At 34.3% G+C, this 17581-nt stretch overlaps 1 protein-coding gene and 6 non-coding genes across 7 annotated transcripts; 6 read left to right on the top strand and 1 right to left on the bottom strand.

Moving 5' to 3' along the window:
- Nucleotides 1-1948: 1948 nt before the first annotated feature.
- TRNAI-AAU lies at nucleotides 1949-2022 on the top strand. The gene has a single exon. It is a non-coding gene; the product is annotated as a tRNA-Ile (tRNA).
- Nucleotides 2023-2182: 160 nt separating this feature from the next.
- On the top strand, nucleotides 2183-2256 carry TRNAI-AAU. Its single transcript has one exon. It is a non-coding gene; the product is annotated as a tRNA-Ile (tRNA).
- Nucleotides 2257-5010: 2754 nt separating this feature from the next.
- Nucleotides 5011-5084, top strand: TRNAI-AAU. The gene has a single exon. It is a non-coding gene; the product is annotated as a tRNA-Ile (tRNA).
- A 638-nt stretch (nucleotides 5085-5722) lies between these two features.
- Nucleotides 5723-5796, top strand: TRNAI-AAU. Its single transcript has one exon. It is a non-coding gene; the product is annotated as a tRNA-Ile (tRNA).
- Nucleotides 5797-13768: 7972 nt separating this feature from the next.
- On the top strand, nucleotides 13769-13842 carry TRNAI-AAU. The gene has a single exon. It is a non-coding gene; the product is annotated as a tRNA-Ile (tRNA).
- Nucleotides 13843-14010: 168 nt separating this feature from the next.
- Nucleotides 14011-14084, top strand: TRNAI-AAU. Its single transcript has one exon. It is a non-coding gene; the product is annotated as a tRNA-Ile (tRNA).
- Nucleotides 14085-15032: 948 nt separating this feature from the next.
- LOC111479961 (probable UDP-arabinopyranose mutase 2) lies at nucleotides 15033-16905 on the bottom strand. Its single transcript, XM_023124892.1, has 4 exons — nucleotides 16378-16905; nucleotides 15897-16147; nucleotides 15654-15822; nucleotides 15033-15575 (listed from the first exon to the last, which is right to left on the bottom strand). The coding sequence occupies exons 1-4, from the start codon at nucleotides 16699-16701 to the stop codon at nucleotides 15240-15242; spliced, it is 1080 nt and encodes a 359-aa protein (XP_022980660.1). The 5' UTR covers nucleotides 16702-16905; the 3' UTR covers nucleotides 15033-15239.
- Nucleotides 16906-17581: the final 676 nt, after the last annotated feature.

A 17581-nucleotide genomic window follows, 5' to 3' on the forward strand; every position in this document is an offset into this window, starting at 1 on the left:
ATACTAATTTCTACTTTACCTTCTTGGAGTTCATTCGGGAGAGAACTCTATTCTACGCATTGCGCTCGATTCTTTCCAATGTTCTTATATATGATCTCATTGGAAATCATATAAACACAATTCCTATTTAATATAGCGATTTGGACAAGTATTTTACGAGGATTAAGAACTACCGATCTGGAATTTGCATAAAAACTTTCACCTATTAGCTTAGTTGGTCACCAGCAAATGCCAATTTCATTCATTCTTATCTTTCATGATATGGGGTTACAACACTAAGTTTTATGTTTATTATGCCTAAAATTATGTAACTAAACTCGATTGATTGGATTAGGATCTACTGATCTCGAATATTCACAAAATTGTTGGCCTATTAACTCATTTGGTTAAAGTGTTGTGTTAATAATGTGAAGGCTGCAAGTTCTAACACCTGTATGAACCGCAAATCTCTTATTAATTATTATCTTTTATGATATTGGGTTACAGCACTAAACCTGCATGAGCCAATCTCTCATTAACAATGAAAGTTAAAGTTTTTATGCATAAAATTATTTGGAATGTTCATAAAATCGTTGGCCTATTAACTTAGTTGGTTATAATGTCTGTGCTAATAACGCGAATGTCGTAGGTTCGACATCTGCATATGCAAATCTCTCATTAACTCTTATCTTTCATGATACTTTAAAAGTTTAGGTTTATTATGCCTAAAATTATGTAACCTAAACTATTGCCTAGACGATCTAGAATGAGCAAAAAATTGTTGGTCTATTAGTTTAGTTGGTTAGAACCTTATGCTAATAATGCAAAGGTCCCAGTTTTGACTTCTACCTTCGAACTTTAAAGATAATGACTTAAAATTTTAAAAGTTTTATGCCTAAAATTATTTCGCTTAAACTCAGATTAATTGGATTAGGAGCTAAATATGCATAAATTTGGCCTACATGTTTGTTACTTGCATGGGCCAAGATAAAGACTTAAAATTTAAAAGTTTTATGTTTATTAAGCCTAAAAGTATGTAACATAAACCTGATTGACCGGACTAGGAGCAATAAGTAACACTACAAACATTAAACATACTGATCGATGTGCATTTCAAACTTTAAAGATAATAGCTTAAACTGTGAAATTTTTATGTTTATTATGCCTAAAATTATGTAATCGATTGACTAGATTAGGAGCTATCGATCTAAAATGTGCAAAAAATTGTTGGCTTATTAGCTCAATTGGTTAGAGCATTGTGTTATTAACGTGAAGGTTGTAGGTTTGACACATGCATGGGCCAATCTCTCATTAATTCTTAATTTTTATGATACGAGTTATAGCACTACAAACTTCAAAGATAATGACAATAAAACTTTATAAAACTAAAAGTTTTATGTTTATTACACCTACCGATCTAGAATGTGCATAAAATCGTTGGACTATTAGCTCAGTTGGTTAGAGAGTTGTGCTAATGATGCGAAGGTCGTAGATTTGACACTTACATGGGCCAATCTATCATTAATTCTTATCCTTTATGATACGGGTTATAACACTACGAACTTCAAAGATAATGACGTAAAGGTTTTATGTTTATTATGCCTAAAATTATGTCACTTAAACTCGATTGACTTGATTAGGAGTTATCGATCTAGAATGTGCATAAAATTGTTGGCCTATTAGCTCAGTTGGTAAGAGCGTCGTGCTAATAACACGAAGGTCACAGGTTTGACCCTTGCATGGGCCAATCTCTCATTAATTCTTATTTTTTATGATACAGGTTATAGCACTACGAACTTCAAAGATAATGACGTAAAAGTTTTATGTTTATTATGCCTAAAATAATATCACTACCGATCTAGAATGTGCATAAAATTGTTGGCCTATTAGCTCAGTTGGTTAGAGCGTCGTGCTAATAACACGAAGGTCACAGGTTTGACCCCTGCATGAGAATGTGCATAAAATTGTTGGCCTATTAGCTCAGTTGGTTAGAGCGTCGTGCTAATAACACGAAGGTCACAAGTTTGACCCTTGCATGGGCCAATATCTCTTTAATTCTTATCTTTTATGATACAGGCTATAGCACTACAAACTTAAAAGATAATGACGTAAAAGTTTTATGTTTATTATGCCTAAAATAATGTCACTTAAACTCGAGTGACTGGATTAGGAGCTATCGATCTAGAATGTGTATAAAATTGTTGGCCTATTAGCTCAGATGGTTAGAGCGTCGTGCTAATAACGCGAAGATCGTAGGTTCGACTCTTGCATAGGCCAGTCTCTTTTTAATTCTTATAATTTATGATATGGGTTTCAACACTACAAATTCAAAGATAATGATGTAAAAGTTTTATGTTTATTATGCCTAAAGTAATGTCACTTAAACTCGAGTGACTGGATTAGGAGCTGCAGATCTAGAATAATAATGTTGGCCTATTAGCGTAGTTGGTTAGAGAGTTGTGCTAGGTTGTAAGTTTGACACTTACATGGGCCAATCTTTGATTAATTCTTATAAGTTATGATACGGGTTATAGCACTACGAACGTCAATGACGTAAAACTTTTATGTTTATTATGCCTAAAATTATGCCACTTAAACTCGATTGGGCTGGATTTGGAGCTATTAATCTAAAATTTGCATAGAGTTGTTGGCCTATTAGCTCAGTTGGTTAGAGCTTTGAGATAATAATGTGAAGGTCGCAGGTTTGACACCTGCATGGGCCAATTTCTCATTAATTCTTATCTTTTATGATACGGGTTATAGCACTACGAACTTCAAAGATAATGACTTAAAAGTTTTATGTTTATTATGCCTAATATTATGTCACTTAAACTCGAGTGACTGGATTAGGAGCTACCAATCTAAAATGTGCAAAAAAATGGTCTATTAGCTTAGTTGGTGAGAGAGTTGTGCTAATAATTCTTATCTTTTATGATGCAGGTTATGACGTAAAAGTTTTATGTTTATTATGCCTAATATTATGTCACTTAAACTCGATTGACTGGATTACGAGCTACCGATCTAGAATGTGCATGCAATTGTTGGCCTATTAGCTCAGTTGGTTAGACCATCGTGCAAATAACAGGAAGGTCGCAGGTTTGACACCTGCATGTGGCCAATCTCTCATTAATTATTTTGTTTTTATGATACGGGTTATAGCACTACGAAGTCAAAGATAAAGATGTAAAATTTTAAAAGTTTTATGTATATTATGCCCAAATATATGTCACTTAAACTCGATTGATGTGATTAGAAGCTATTGATCTAGAATTTGCATAAAATCATTGGTCTATCAGCTTAGTTGGTTAGAGTGTCGTGCTAATAACGCGAAGGTTGTAGGTTTGACATCTGCATGGGTCAATCTCTCATTAATTCTTATCTTTTATGATACGGGTTATAGTACTACGAACTTCAAAGATAATGACGAAAAATTTTAAAAGTCTCATTAAATCTTATCTTTTATGATACGGGTTATAGCACTACGAACTTCAAAGATAATCACTGTAAAATTTTAAAAGTCTCATTAATTCTTATCTTTTATGATACAGGTTATAGCATTACGAACTTCAAAGATAATGACGTAAAATTTTAAAAGTTTTAAGCTTAATATGCCTAACATTATGTGACTTAAACTAGATTGACTGGATTAGAAGCAACCAATCTAGAATTTGCATAAAATCGTTGGCCTATTAGCTCAGTTGATTAGAGCGTTGTGCCAATAAAGTGAAGGTCGCTGGATTAGGAGCTACCGATCTAGAATTTGCATAAAATCGTTGGCCTATTAGCTTAGTTGGTTAGAGCGTCGTGCTAATAAAGTGAAGGTCGCAGGTTTGACACTTTGCTTAATTATGTCACTTAAACTCGATTGACTGGATTAGGAGCAACCGATCTAGAATTTGCATAAAATCGTTGGCCTATTAGCTCAGTTGGTTAGAGCGTCGTGCTAATAAAGGGAAGGTCGTTGGATTAGGAGCTACCGATTTAGATTTTGCATAAAATCGTTGGCTTATTAGCTCAGTTGGTTAGAGCGTCGTGCTAATAAAGCGAAGGTCGCAAGTTTGACACTCTGCTTGGGCTAGTCTTTCATTAATTTTTATCTTTTATGATAAGGGTTATAGCACTTCGAACCATTAATTTTTATCTTTTATGATAAGGGTTATAGCACTTCGAACTTATGTCACTTAAACTCCATTGACTGAATTAGGAGCTATCAATCGAAAATTTGTATAAAATCGTTGGCCTATTAGCTTAGTTGGTTAGAGCGTCGTGCTAATAACGCGAAGGTTGTCGGTTCAACCCTTGCATTGGCTAGCATAAAATTATGTCACTCGATTGATTGGATTAGAAGCTATCGATCTAAAATTTGCATAAAATCGTTGGCCTATGCGAAGGTCGCAAGTTTGATATAGCTAATCTCTCTCATTAATTCTTATCTCTTATGATAAAGATTATAGCATTACGAACTTCAAAGATAATGACGTAAAATTTTAAAAGTTTTTAAGTTTATTATATCTAAAGTTATGTCACTTAAACTCGATTGATTAGATTAGGAGCTACCGATCTAAATGTGAATAAAATTGTTGGCCTAATAGCTTAGTTGGTTAAAGAGTTGTGCTAGTAATGCGAAGGTCACAAGTTTGACACCTGCATGGGCTAATCTCACATTAATTGATTCGACACATGCATAACTTCAAAGATAATGACAATAAAACTTTATAAAACTAAAAGTTTTATGTTTATTAGGCCTATCGATCTAGAATGTGCATAAAATCGTTGGACTATTAGCTCGGTTGGTTAGAGAGTTGTGCTAATAATGCGAAGGTCGTAGATTTGACACTTACATGGGCAAATCTCTCATTAATTCTTATCCTTATGATACGGGTTATAGCACTATGAACTTCAAAGATAATGACATACTAACTTCAAAGATAATGACGTAAAAGTTTTATGTTTATTATGCCTAAAATTATGTCACTTAAACTCGATTGACTTGATTAGGAGCTACCGATCTAGAATGTGCATAAAATTGTTGGCCTATTAGCTCAGTTGGTTAGAGTATCGTACTAATAACGCGAAGGTCGCAGGTTGGACCCCTGCATGGGTCAGTCTCTCATTAATTCTTCAAAGATAATGACGTAAAATTTTTATGTTCATTATGCCTAAAATAATGTCAATTAAACTCGAGTGAATGGATTAGGAGCTACCGATCTAGAATGTGCATAAAAATGTGATAAAATAGTTGGACTATTAGCTCAGTTGGTTAGAGAGTTGTTGCTAATAATGCGAAGGTGCTCGGTCCGTTACCTTCTTCATAGGGGTTTGGGTTATAGCACTACTTCAAAGATAATAACTTAAAATTTTAAAAATTTTATGCTTATTATGCCTAAAATTATGTCACTCGATTGACTCGATTAGGAGCTATCGATCTAGAATTTGCATAAAATCTTTGGCCTATTAGATTAGTTGGTTAGAGTATTGTGCTAATAATGCGAAAGTCGCAAGTTCGACATTTGCATGGGCCAATCTCTCATTAATTCTTATCTTTTATGAAGGTCGTAGGTTCGACAACTGCATGGGTCAATCTCTCTCTCATTAATTCTTATCCTTATGATACGGGTTATAGCACTACGAACTTCAAAGATAATGACGTAAAAGTTTTATGTTTATTATGTCTAAAATTATGTCACTTAAACTCGATTAACTTGATTAGGAGCTACCGATCTAGAATGTGCATAAAATTGTTGGCCTATTAGCTCAGTTGGTTAGAGCGTCGTGCTAATAACGCGAAGGTCGTAGGTTCGACACCTGCATGGGCCAATCTCTCATTAATTCTTATCATTTATGATTGTGTTATTGCATTACGAACTTCAAAGATAATGACTAAAAGTTTTATGTTTAGAGTGACTGGATTATGAGCTACCGATCTAGAATGTGCATAAAATCGTTGGCCTATTAGCTCAGTTGGTTGCATGGGCCAGTCTCTCATTAATTCTTATCATTTATGATACAAGGGTTATAATACTACGAACTAAAAAAACGGAATCCCCCCCTTTTTTTTATTTGTTCATTGAATTGCAACAAAATAACCCCATCGATAGAGAATGTACTAATTTTTATTTATAGTATATCCTATATAACCAATTAGTTCACTTAGTCACTTGATTGATCAATTTCTATCACTAAAATATATATATATATATATATATCGTTACGAACTCAAAAAACGGAATCCCCCTTTTTTTTTATTTGTTCATTGAATTGCAACAAAATAACTCCATCGATGAGGGAATGTACTAATTTTTATTTATAGTATATCTTATATAACCGATTAGTTCATTTAGTCACTTGATTGATCAATTTCTATCACTAAAATATATATATATTTGTCGTTATCGAAGACGGAATTATAAGGTAATAAGTGTAGTATGGGGAAATAACAAAGTTATTTGTTCATAGAATTGCAACAAAATAACCCCATAGATGGGGGAATGTGCTAATTTTTATTTATAGTTATCCTATAGAACCAATTACTTATTTGTTCATAGATTTGCAACAAAATAACCCCATCCAATGGGGAATGTACTAATTTTTATTTATAGTATATCCTATAGAACGAATTAGTTCATTTAGTCACTTGATTGATCTTTTTTCTATTCATCTTAGATCAATTTCTATCACTATATATATATATATATATATATATATATATATTTGTCGTTATTTTAAGGTAATAAGTGTAGTATGAATAGAACAAGAGAGGGGGGAAATAATAAAGAAAAGGTTAGCCAAAGCTATATACAAGTTATCCACACCCTCTTTTTTTTATTTCATTAATGAAATTTCGATTATTGATTAAGGTGAAGTTCTGTAAAAACTCCTACCTTCTTTAAAATATCATGAGCACTTCCGGTAGGTTGAGCATCCTTTTCAAGGAAATATAGAATAGCAAACTCCTGCCTTCTTTAAAATATCATGAACAGTTCCGATAGGTTGAGCACCATTTTCAAGGAAATATAGAATAGTAGGAACATTTAAATAGGTTTGATTCTTTATCGAATCATAAAAACTCACTTTACGAAGATCTCTTCCTTCTCTTCGGGCTCAGTAACCAAAGGGCTACTGCGGTACCAATCAAAAAGACGGTGGTTGCTACTGGACGACGAAATGGATTTTGGAATTTATTGACATTCTCCAAAAACGGTACAGTTAATAATCCCGCCGGAAACCATTAAAAGAACACCCAATAACTTATTTGGCACTGTACGGAGGATTTGAAATACGGGAAAGAAATACTATTCCGACAATATTTCCAAAGGAGTTGCAAATGGATTTGCGGGTTCACCAATCATTGATGGTTCTAGAACCGCTAAACCCACGTTACATGCAATAGTACCTGGAATTACTACTGGAAAAATATATAAAAGATCATTGGGCCATGTGGGTTCTCCGTAATAATTATGACCCAACCCTTAGCCAATTTAGCTCTTAATACATGATCATTCAAATCGGATTTTTTTGTTATTAGGATAGGTGAATTATTATGGACCCATCCCCTGAAAGAACCGGACATGATAATTTTTCATCATCCGGTTCGAGCACAAATCAAACGAACCAACTGGATGCAGATAAAAAATCGCTATCTTATCCAAGCATTATAAAATAAATGATTAATTCCATGTAAGAAAAAAATTTAGCGGATTCTGTTTTCAGAGTTACAATTATCCATTGCACCGAATTCAATTCTTACACATAAATGCTCAATACCCAAGTAGGCTTACAAAGTTGATAATGTTCAAGTGCTTTCTGGGTCGTCTCAGACCTTGCGATGGGGCTTTAGCTCCCAAAGAAAAATTAAAATATGGATACTTTTTACATCCAAAGCAAAGGATTTACTTGTTACTAATAGAGTCTAGCCTATGTTCTTCTTTAGATCCCTTGTTTCACTCCGATAGTATCATAAATCGAGTCAATGCAGAGGAAATGAATGCATTTTCATACGATTAAGTAAGTGAAATAGATAAAACATAATCTGAATTATGCCAGATATATCACCTATTCTACTGGATCTTACGGAGCCTGGTCATGCACGACATGGTCAAGTCTGATCATAGAAAAGATTCTCTTCAAGCGAACCAGCCTACCCTCTGTATGGAGCTTTCGCGGTGGTTGGAATAAAGACACATTTGGTTGTGAATCCCAATGTGGCAGATAAAAAGACATATATCCACACGGCCGAATCAATAGTTCAAATCACACACTCCCATAATCCATTTTCTCTTCGAAGAATTCCCTTCAACTATTATTGAAAAATAACGAATAAAATTTCGTGGAGTTGAAGGGAAATATCCCAATACATGTCTTATTTTTCAATAAGACATATTTGCAGCAATGAAATACTCTTCTTCCTCCCCCGAGTAATCATAAATAACTAATTACAAATCTATGATTTCGATTCTCTATAAAGGACCAGAAATGCCTTGCTTACGTATCATTGGGAAGTGCATTAACATAAATACGGCAGTAAGAAGAGGTAATACAAAAGTGTGTAAACTATAAAAACGAGTCATGGAAGATTGTCCCACACTAGCACTACCGCGTAATAACTCTACCAAAGGCAACCCTATTACTGGAATAGCTTCCGGTACACCTGTTACAAATTTGACTGCCCAATAACCAATTTGGTCCCGAGGTAAGGAATAACCAGTTACACCAAAGGATGCGGTCAATACAGCCAGAACCACACCTGTAACCCAAGTCAATTCACGAGGTTTTTTAAATCCACCAGTAAGATACACGCGAAATACGTGCAGGATCATCATTAAGACCATCATACTTGCCGACCATTTATGAACTGATCGGATTAACCAACCAAAGTAAGCTTCCATCATTATATATTGAACATAAGCAAAAGCCTTAGTAACGGTCGGACGATAGTAAAAAGTCATAGCAAACCCCGTAGCTACTTGTACTAAAAAACAAGTAAGCGTAATTCCTCCTAGACAATAAAATATGTTGACGTGAGGAGGAACGTATTTGCTAGTTATATCATCTGCAATCGCCTGAATTTTAAGACGTCTCATTAATTCTTATCATTTATGATACGGGTTATAGCACTACGAACTACTTCAAAGAGGCATGGGTGAGTCTCTCATTAATTCTTATAATTTATGATACGGGTTATAACACTACGAACTACTTCAAAGATAATGATGTAAAATTTTAAAAGTTTTATGTTTATTATGCCTAAAATTATGTCATTCGATTGACTGGATTAGGAGCTATCGATTTAGAATTTGCATCAAATCGTTGGCCTATTAGCTTAGTTGGTTAGAGTGTTGATTTAATAATGGGAACATCGTATGTTTGACAACTTCATGGGTCAATCTCTCATTAATTCTTATCTTTTATGAAGGTCGCAGGTTCGACACCTACATTAGCCAATCTCTAATTAATTCTTATCTTTTATGATAAGAGTTATAACACTTTGAACTTCAAAGATAATGACGTAAAATTTTAAAAGTTTTAAGTTTATTATGCCTAAAATTATGTCACTTAAACTCGATTGACTGGATTAGAAGCTACTGATCTAGAATGTGCATAAAATCGTTGGCTTAATAGCTCAGTTGGTTAGATCATCGTGCTAATAACGCGAAGGTTGTAGGTTTGACACCTGCATGAGCGAGTCTCTCATTAATTTTTATCATTTATGATATGTGTTATAGCACTACGAACATCAAAGATAATGACGTAAAATTGTAAAAGTTTTATATTTATTATGCCTAAAATTAAGTCACTTAAACGCGATTGACTGGATTAGGAGCTATTGATCTAGAACGTGTGTAAAATCATTGGCTTGTTTCTTATATTAACTCTTATCTTTTATGATACGGGTAATATTTATTACGCCTAAAATTATGTCACTAAAACTCGATTGACTAGATTAAAAGCTATCGATCTAGTATGTGCATAAAATTATTGGCCTTTTAGCTTAGTTGGTTACAGCGTCGTGCTGATAACGCGACGTAAAAGTTTTATGTTTATTATTCCTAAAATTATGTCACTTAAACTCGAATGACTGGATTAGAAGCTACCGATTTAGAATGTGCATAAAATTGTTGTCCTATTAGCTCAGTTGGTTAGAGCGTTGTGTTAATAACGTGAAGGTCGCAGGTTTGACCCCTGCATTGGCCAATCTCTCATTAATTCTTATCATTTATGATACGGGTTATAGCACTACGAACTTTAAAGATAATGAAGTAAAAGTTTTATGTTTATTATGCCTAAAATTATGTCACTCGATTGACTGTAATAGGAGCTATCTATCTAGAATTTTCATTAAATTGTTGACTTATTACCTTAGTTGGTTAGAGTGTTGCGCTAATGATGTGAAGGTCGCAGGTTCGACACCTGCATGGGCCAATCTCTCATTAATTCTTATCTTTTATGATACGAGTTATAGCACTACAAACTTCAAAGATAATGACGTAAAATTTTAAAAGTTTTAAGTTTATTATGCCTAAAATTATGTCACTTAAACTCGATTGACTGGATTAGGAGTTACCGATCTAGAATGTGCATAAAATCGATGGCCTATTAGCTCAGTTACGGGTTATAGCAATACGAACTTCAAAGATAATGACGTAAAATTTTAAAAGTTTTAAGTTTATTATGCCTAAAATTATGTCACTTAAACTCGATTGACTGGATTAGGTGCTACCGATCTAGAATGGGCATAAAATTGATGGCCTATTAGCTCAGTTACGGGGTATAGCAATACAAACTTCAAAGATAATGACGTAAAATTTTAAAAGTTTTAAGTTTATAATGCCTAAAATTATGTCACTTAAACTCGATTGACTAGATTAGGAGCTACCGATCTAGAATGTGTATAAAATTGTTGGTCTATTAGCTCAGTTAGTTAGAGCGTTGTGCTAATTATGTGAAGGTCGTAGGTTCGACCCTTGCATGGGTCAGTCTCTCATTAACTCTTATCATTTATGATGCTAGTTATAGCACTACGAACTATTCAAAGATAATGATGTAAAAGTTTTATGTCATTCTTGATTGGATTAGGAGCTATCGATCTAGAATTTGCATAAAATTGGTGGCCTGTGCTAATAATGCGAAGGTTGCAAGTTCACCATCTGCATGGGCCAATCTCTCATTAATTCTTATCTTTTATGAAGGTAGCAGGTTCGACATCTACATGGGTCAATCTCTCTCTCATTAATTCTAATCTTTTATGGTACAGGTTCTAGCATTACGAACTTCAAAGATAATGACGTAAAATTTTAAAAGTTTTAATTTTATTATACCTAAATTTATGTCACTTAAATTCGATTGACTGGATTAGGAGCTACCAATCTAGAATGTGCATAAAATCGTTGGCCTAATAACTTAGTTGGTTAGAGCGTCTTGCTAATAACGCGAAGGTCGCAGGTTTGACACCTGCATGGGCGTGTCTTTCATTAATTCTTATCTTTTATGATACGTGTTATAGCACTACGAACTTCAAAGATAATGACGTAAAATTTTAAAAGTTTTATGTTTATTATGCCTAAAATTATGTCACTTAAACTCGATTGACTGGATTAGGAGCTATCGATCTAGAATTTGCATAAAATTGTTGGTCTATTAAATTAGTTGGTTAGAGTATCGTTTTTTTAATGTGAAGGTCGTAGGTTCGACACCTGCATGGGCCCATCTCTCATTAATTCTTATCTTTTATGAGATGAGTTATTGCACTAAGAACAACAAAGACAATAAAACTTTATAAAACTCATATTACGCCTGCCACATAAAATCCTTGGACTATTAGTTCAGTTGGTTAGAGAGTTGTACTAATAATGCGAAGGTAGGTTTGATATTTACATGGGTCAATCTTTCATCAAAGATAATGACGTAAAATTTTTAAAGTTTTAAGTTTATTATGCCTAAAATTATGTGACTTAAACTCTATTGACTGGATTAGGAGCTATCAATCTAGAAATTTAATAAAATTGTTGGCCTATTAGCTCAGTTGGTTAGAGCGTCGTGCTAATAACGTAAAAGTCGCAGGTTTCGACCCTTGCATGGACCAATCTCTCATTAATTCTTATCATTTATGATACCAGTTATAGCACTATGAAAATTTTTAAAAGTTTTAGGATTATTATGCCTAAAATTATGTCACTTAAACTCGATTGATCGGATTAGGAGTTATCGATCTTGAATTTGCTTAACATTGTTGGCCTATTTGCTTAGTTGGTTAGAGTGTCGTGCTTATAATGTTCAAGTCGTAGGTTCAACACCTGCATGAAAAGTTTTATGATTATTATGTCAATTAAACTCGATTGACTGGATTAGGAGCTACCAATCTATTGTTGGCCTATTAGCTCAGTTGGTTAGAGAGTCGTGTTAATATCGCGAGGGTCGGTTTCACAACTGCATGGGCCAATCTTTCATTAATTCTTATCTTTTATGATATGGGTTATAGGTGTGACACCTGCATGGGCCAGTCTTTCATTAATTCTTATCTTTTATGATACGGGTTATAACACTACGAACTTCAAAGATAATGACATAAAATTTTAAGAGTTTTATCTTTATTATTCATAAAATTATGTCACTTAAACTCGATTAACTAGATTAGGAACTATCGATCTAGAATTTGCATAAAATCGTTGGCCTATTAGTTCAGTTGGTCACAGCGTCTTGATTATAACGCGAAGGTCGCGGGTTATAGCACTGCGAAATTAATTCTTATCATTTATGATACGGGTAATAGCACTCCGAACTTCAAAGATGATAATGACGTAAAATTTTAAAAGTTTTATGTTTATTATGCCCAAATATATGTCACTTAAACTCGATTGACGGGATTAAAAGCTATAGATATAGAATTTACATAAAATTATTGGCTTATTAGCTCAATTGGTTAAAGCGTCGTACTAATAATGCGAAGGTCGCAAGTTTGATACTTGCTTGGGTTATAGCACTTCGAACTTAAAAGATAATGACGTAAAATTGCAAACTTTTTATATTTATTATGCCTAAAATTATGTCGCTTAAACTCAATTGACTGGATTAGGAGCTATCGATCTAGAATATGCATAAAATTGTTTGCTTATTAGCTCAGTTGGTTAGAGCGTCATGCTAATAATGCGAAGGTCGTAGGTTTGACACTTGCATGGGCGGCAAATCTCTCATTAATTCTTATCTTTTATGATACGAGTTATAGCACTACGAACTTCAAAGATAATGACGTAAAATTTTAAAAGTTTTAAGTTTATTATTCCTAAAATTATGTCACTTAAACTCGATTGACTGGATTAGGAGCAACCGATCTAGAATGTGCATAAAATCGTTGGCCTATTAGCTCAGTTGGTTAGAGCATCGTAGGTGTGACACCTGCTTGGGCCAGTCTTTCATTAATTCTTATCTTTTATGATAAGGGTTATAGCACTTCGAACATTCAAAGATAATGATGTAAAATTTTAAAAGTTTTATGTTTTTTTTGCCTAAAATTAAGTCACTTAAACTCGATTGACTGAATTAGGAGATATCGATCTAGAATTTGCATAAAATTGTTGGCCTATTATCTTAGATGGTTAGAGAGTCGTGCTAATAATGCAAAGGTTGCAGGTTTGAAACTTGCATACTCCAATCATTCATTAATTCATATCTTTTATGATACGGGTTATAGATTTTGAATTTTAATAGTTTTATGTTTATTATGCCTAAAATTATGTCACTTAAACTCGATTGACTGGATTAGGAGTTACCGATCTAGAATGTGCATCAAATTTTTGGCCTATTAGCTTAGTTGGTTAGAGCGTCGTGCTAATAACGCAAAGGTTGCAGGTTCGACTCCTGCATGGGCCAATCTCTCATTAATTCTAATCTTTTATGATACGAGTTATAGCACTACGAACTCCTAAGATAATGACATAAAATTTTATAAGTTTTATGTTTATTATGCCTAAAATTATGTCAGTTAAACTCGATTGACAGGATTAGGAGCTATCGATCTAGAATGTGCATAAAATTTTTGGCCTATTAGCTCAGTTGGTTAGAGCGTCGTGCTAATAACACGAAGGTCGCAGGTTCAACATTTGCATGGGTCAATCTCTCATTAATTCTTATCTTTTATCATACGTCTTATAGCACTACGAACTTCATAGATAATGATGTAAAATTTTAAAAGTTTTAAGTTTATTATGCCTAAAATTATGTCACTTAAACTCGATTGACTGGATCAGGAGCATAGGCCTATCTCTCATTAATTCTTATCTTTTATGATACGGGTTAGAGATTTAAAATTTTAAAAGTTAAAATTATGTCACTTGGATTAGGAGCTACCGATCTAGAATGTGCGTAAAATTGTTGGCCTATTAGCTCATTTGGTTAGAGCGTCGTGCTAATAACGCAAAGGTAGCAGGTTCGACACTTTTGATACATTGAGTAGCCTTAGGGACACTTTCTAAACATAAGTAAGGACATCAAAAACTTGATAAACTTGATAGCTTATATGGAAGATGAGATTTATGCCCTAAAACCTCTAATTAATTATTTAGTTTTTCTAACCATATTTTTTATTATTTTATTTGTAATATAATTGTTATCCGCATAAAAATTCAAGGATATTGATGGCTGATATGGATAAGGTTAATAATATTATCGTATTCAAGTACTAATCTAAAAGGTCTATATAATACTTTTAGTCAATTATGCCTACTAGACCATTTTCATTTTTTTAAGGTAAGTAGTAGCTGGCCGTGGACAGAGCGAACTTTGCAGTGAGCCAATTCGTGTACCTTCTAAATTCAATATCAATATGTTTTGTTTGATCATTTTTTTTCTTTTAATGTTTATATGGTATAATATGGTGATGTATTTATATAATACCAATGTGGTGGTATTAAATTTTCGTCTAACATATCGATATTTTTATCAAGAGCCCAACTATAAACCAAACTTGGTGAAATTTAACTAAATTTAAAATGTTTCCAAAAAAAAAAAAAAAGAAAAAAGAAAAAAGTTGGGTAGACAAAATAAGTTGAACTACAACAATATGACAAAAAAACAAATCTCATAATATTTCTGGTTATCACAACTCTGGTACAAACTAGAACCTGATCACCATATTTTATTTTGTTTCTATAGCATATAAGGAAGAGTAGATTGAAAAACAAGAAATACATCCAAAATCCAAAAGGAAAGAAACCCCTTTTAAGTTATTAAACCTCAAACACCTAAAGTTTGATGATTGGACTAAACAATTAGGGTTTTCCATTGGGCATATTAGTAGAAACTCCAGCCGGGTTGAGGTCATCCCAAGCTTCAATCCAAGTCACCATCGCATCTGCAAGCTTGTCAAAGTAAGGGTCCACTTTGCTAAGCTTGTCCTTCACTTGTTTGGCAAGCTCAAAGTAGCACTTTTGGACAGTGGTGCAATCTTTTGGAAGAACAACTTGTTGGAAGAATGGGATGATGTCTTCCTGCCAGAAAATGCCCTTATACTCCTTCCTCAGGTTCACAAATGGGTTGCTTGCCTTGCTATGATAGATGTATGGCAGCCCTGTTTTCACTCCCAGCCCCAGATGGTCACATATAACCTAAACATATGATCTAACGTATTAATTCAAGAACTATTTTGTTTTTCTTAGGTTATGAAGAGGAGCAGAAGGGCGCACCTTGATACACCAGCCTGCCCACATGTCATCGTATCGACCGATTGGCTGGCCATCACCCATGAGTCCGAAGTACATTGCAGGGCCTATGAGATCTCGGTCAAATGCCAAGTTCATACCACACATGGGGAACAAAGTGCCTTTTGGGATTGTTAAAACAGCATCCACAAACCTTTTTCAGAGAATGAAGCTCATTAGACAACAAATTTGACTGAAACTTAGGGGCTTATGGAAATTATTCCATACCTTGTGTTCCTTTCCAGAGGCTTAACAAGCTGAGTTGGCGCATCATAATCAGGGATGTTAAGCCAGAGGCCATGAGAAACAGCAGTCGGGACACCCTCTCGCAGACTGAAGGGATATCCACGCACAAAGTCAGCACCATCTCGGTAAGGATCGTAAAGGGTGTTGAAGAAGAAGGGGGTGGAGGGACAGAGGAGGTTTTTGATGTGCTGTGCAAGTGCATTGATGGGTTTCCCAGACGGATCACTTGCAACCTAGATGACACAACATAAGGATTCAGATTCAAAACTTCAACCTGGATCAACATTTACAAGATTTGTTCAAACCCACATCAGTGAGGCATTTTCACAAACAGATGGCAGACATTCAAAACAAACCGAAGATTCAAGGTAAATACGTAAATTAATTAAAAAAGTAAACCCAACCCACAAAAAATCAATCAGCAAACAATCACAAAGGAAGAAAAAAGCGAAAGAGAACTCACAAAGCAATCATCATCAATGGTGAAGATATACTTCTTTTTGGAGACCATGTAGCCAAAGCATCGACAAGCAGAGTCCTTAAAGGAAATGCAATTGGCTCTAGGACCCAGAATCCGATTGATGTCATTGCGATTATAGAGCTCATAATCGAATCCCTCAGGGACTTTGATGACCTTGGAGGGGTCCCCATCTTGGACAATGATGAGATGGTAGGGCTGGAAGAAGGGCCTCCACATCTCGAGGAAGTCGAGGTTTCTGATGGTGGGGATGACAATGTCGAGCTCATCTTTGAGCAACGAGGTTGGGGAGGAGGCGGAGTCAGCCATGGGAGAGGGAGCAGAGAGGTGGGGGTTGGAATTGGAGACGGGGATGTGAAGGAAATGGGGATTGAGAGTGGAATTATAAATGGGAGTGATTGTGAGAGGGCGTAGAGTTAGGCAGAAGCGAGTGGCTTAAAGGCGCCATTAAAGTAGAGAGAGCGAGAGGTGTCCGAATTTCAAAGGAAACGAAGAATTGTTCTGTGGTCAAACTGGCCGGGTTGAGCGGATGAATTTATGAGCTTATGTTTATTTCTTCTTAATTAAAAATAATTCAAAAACTTTTTTTTTTTTTAAAGAAAATAATATTTCATTTCAAAATCTTTCATAATATTTAATTAGTTAAATAGTTTCTAAATTGTAATGGGTTTACTTTTTAGATTTTTGTCGGTTGAGTATTTATATCATAGCCACATAAGAATAAATTAAAACTATATGATACTGATCATTCAGGATATGATAACTAAGAAAAACATCAAATAAATCAAATTTGTCTATACTAGCAAAGTGCACTTTTCTTTTCGGTGGCTCAATTATAGACAACTCTAAACTTAAGCGTGATTTGCTTAAAGAGACTCGTTTTGATATGTGGAACTAGTCTATACTCTTATAAGGGAGGAATTAGTAACTTAACCATGTCGTAAGAGAATGTTGGAAAAATTAGTTGCTGAATTTAAATTTTGAATCCTAGACATGGAACGTTAAGATCCCTATTCTTCATTCAATCCATCTCGTAAAGTACAACATTTGATGGTTACAAAATTTGGAGATAAAAAAAGAAATTGTGAATATTATTTTCCAAAGCTTGATTGCTACACACATATATTTTCTAAAGAGTAAATATTGGTCTTTTCGGATGAAATCACAACAAACTTTCTTTCTTGGGATT

The sequence above is a fragment of the Cucurbita maxima genome, unplaced genomic scaffold (assembly GCF_002738345.1).
Source record: "Cucurbita maxima cultivar Rimu unplaced genomic scaffold, Cmax_1.0 Cma_Scf00005, whole genome shotgun sequence".
In the NCBI taxonomy this organism is placed as follows: Eukaryota; Viridiplantae; Streptophyta; class Magnoliopsida; order Cucurbitales; family Cucurbitaceae; genus Cucurbita; species Cucurbita maxima.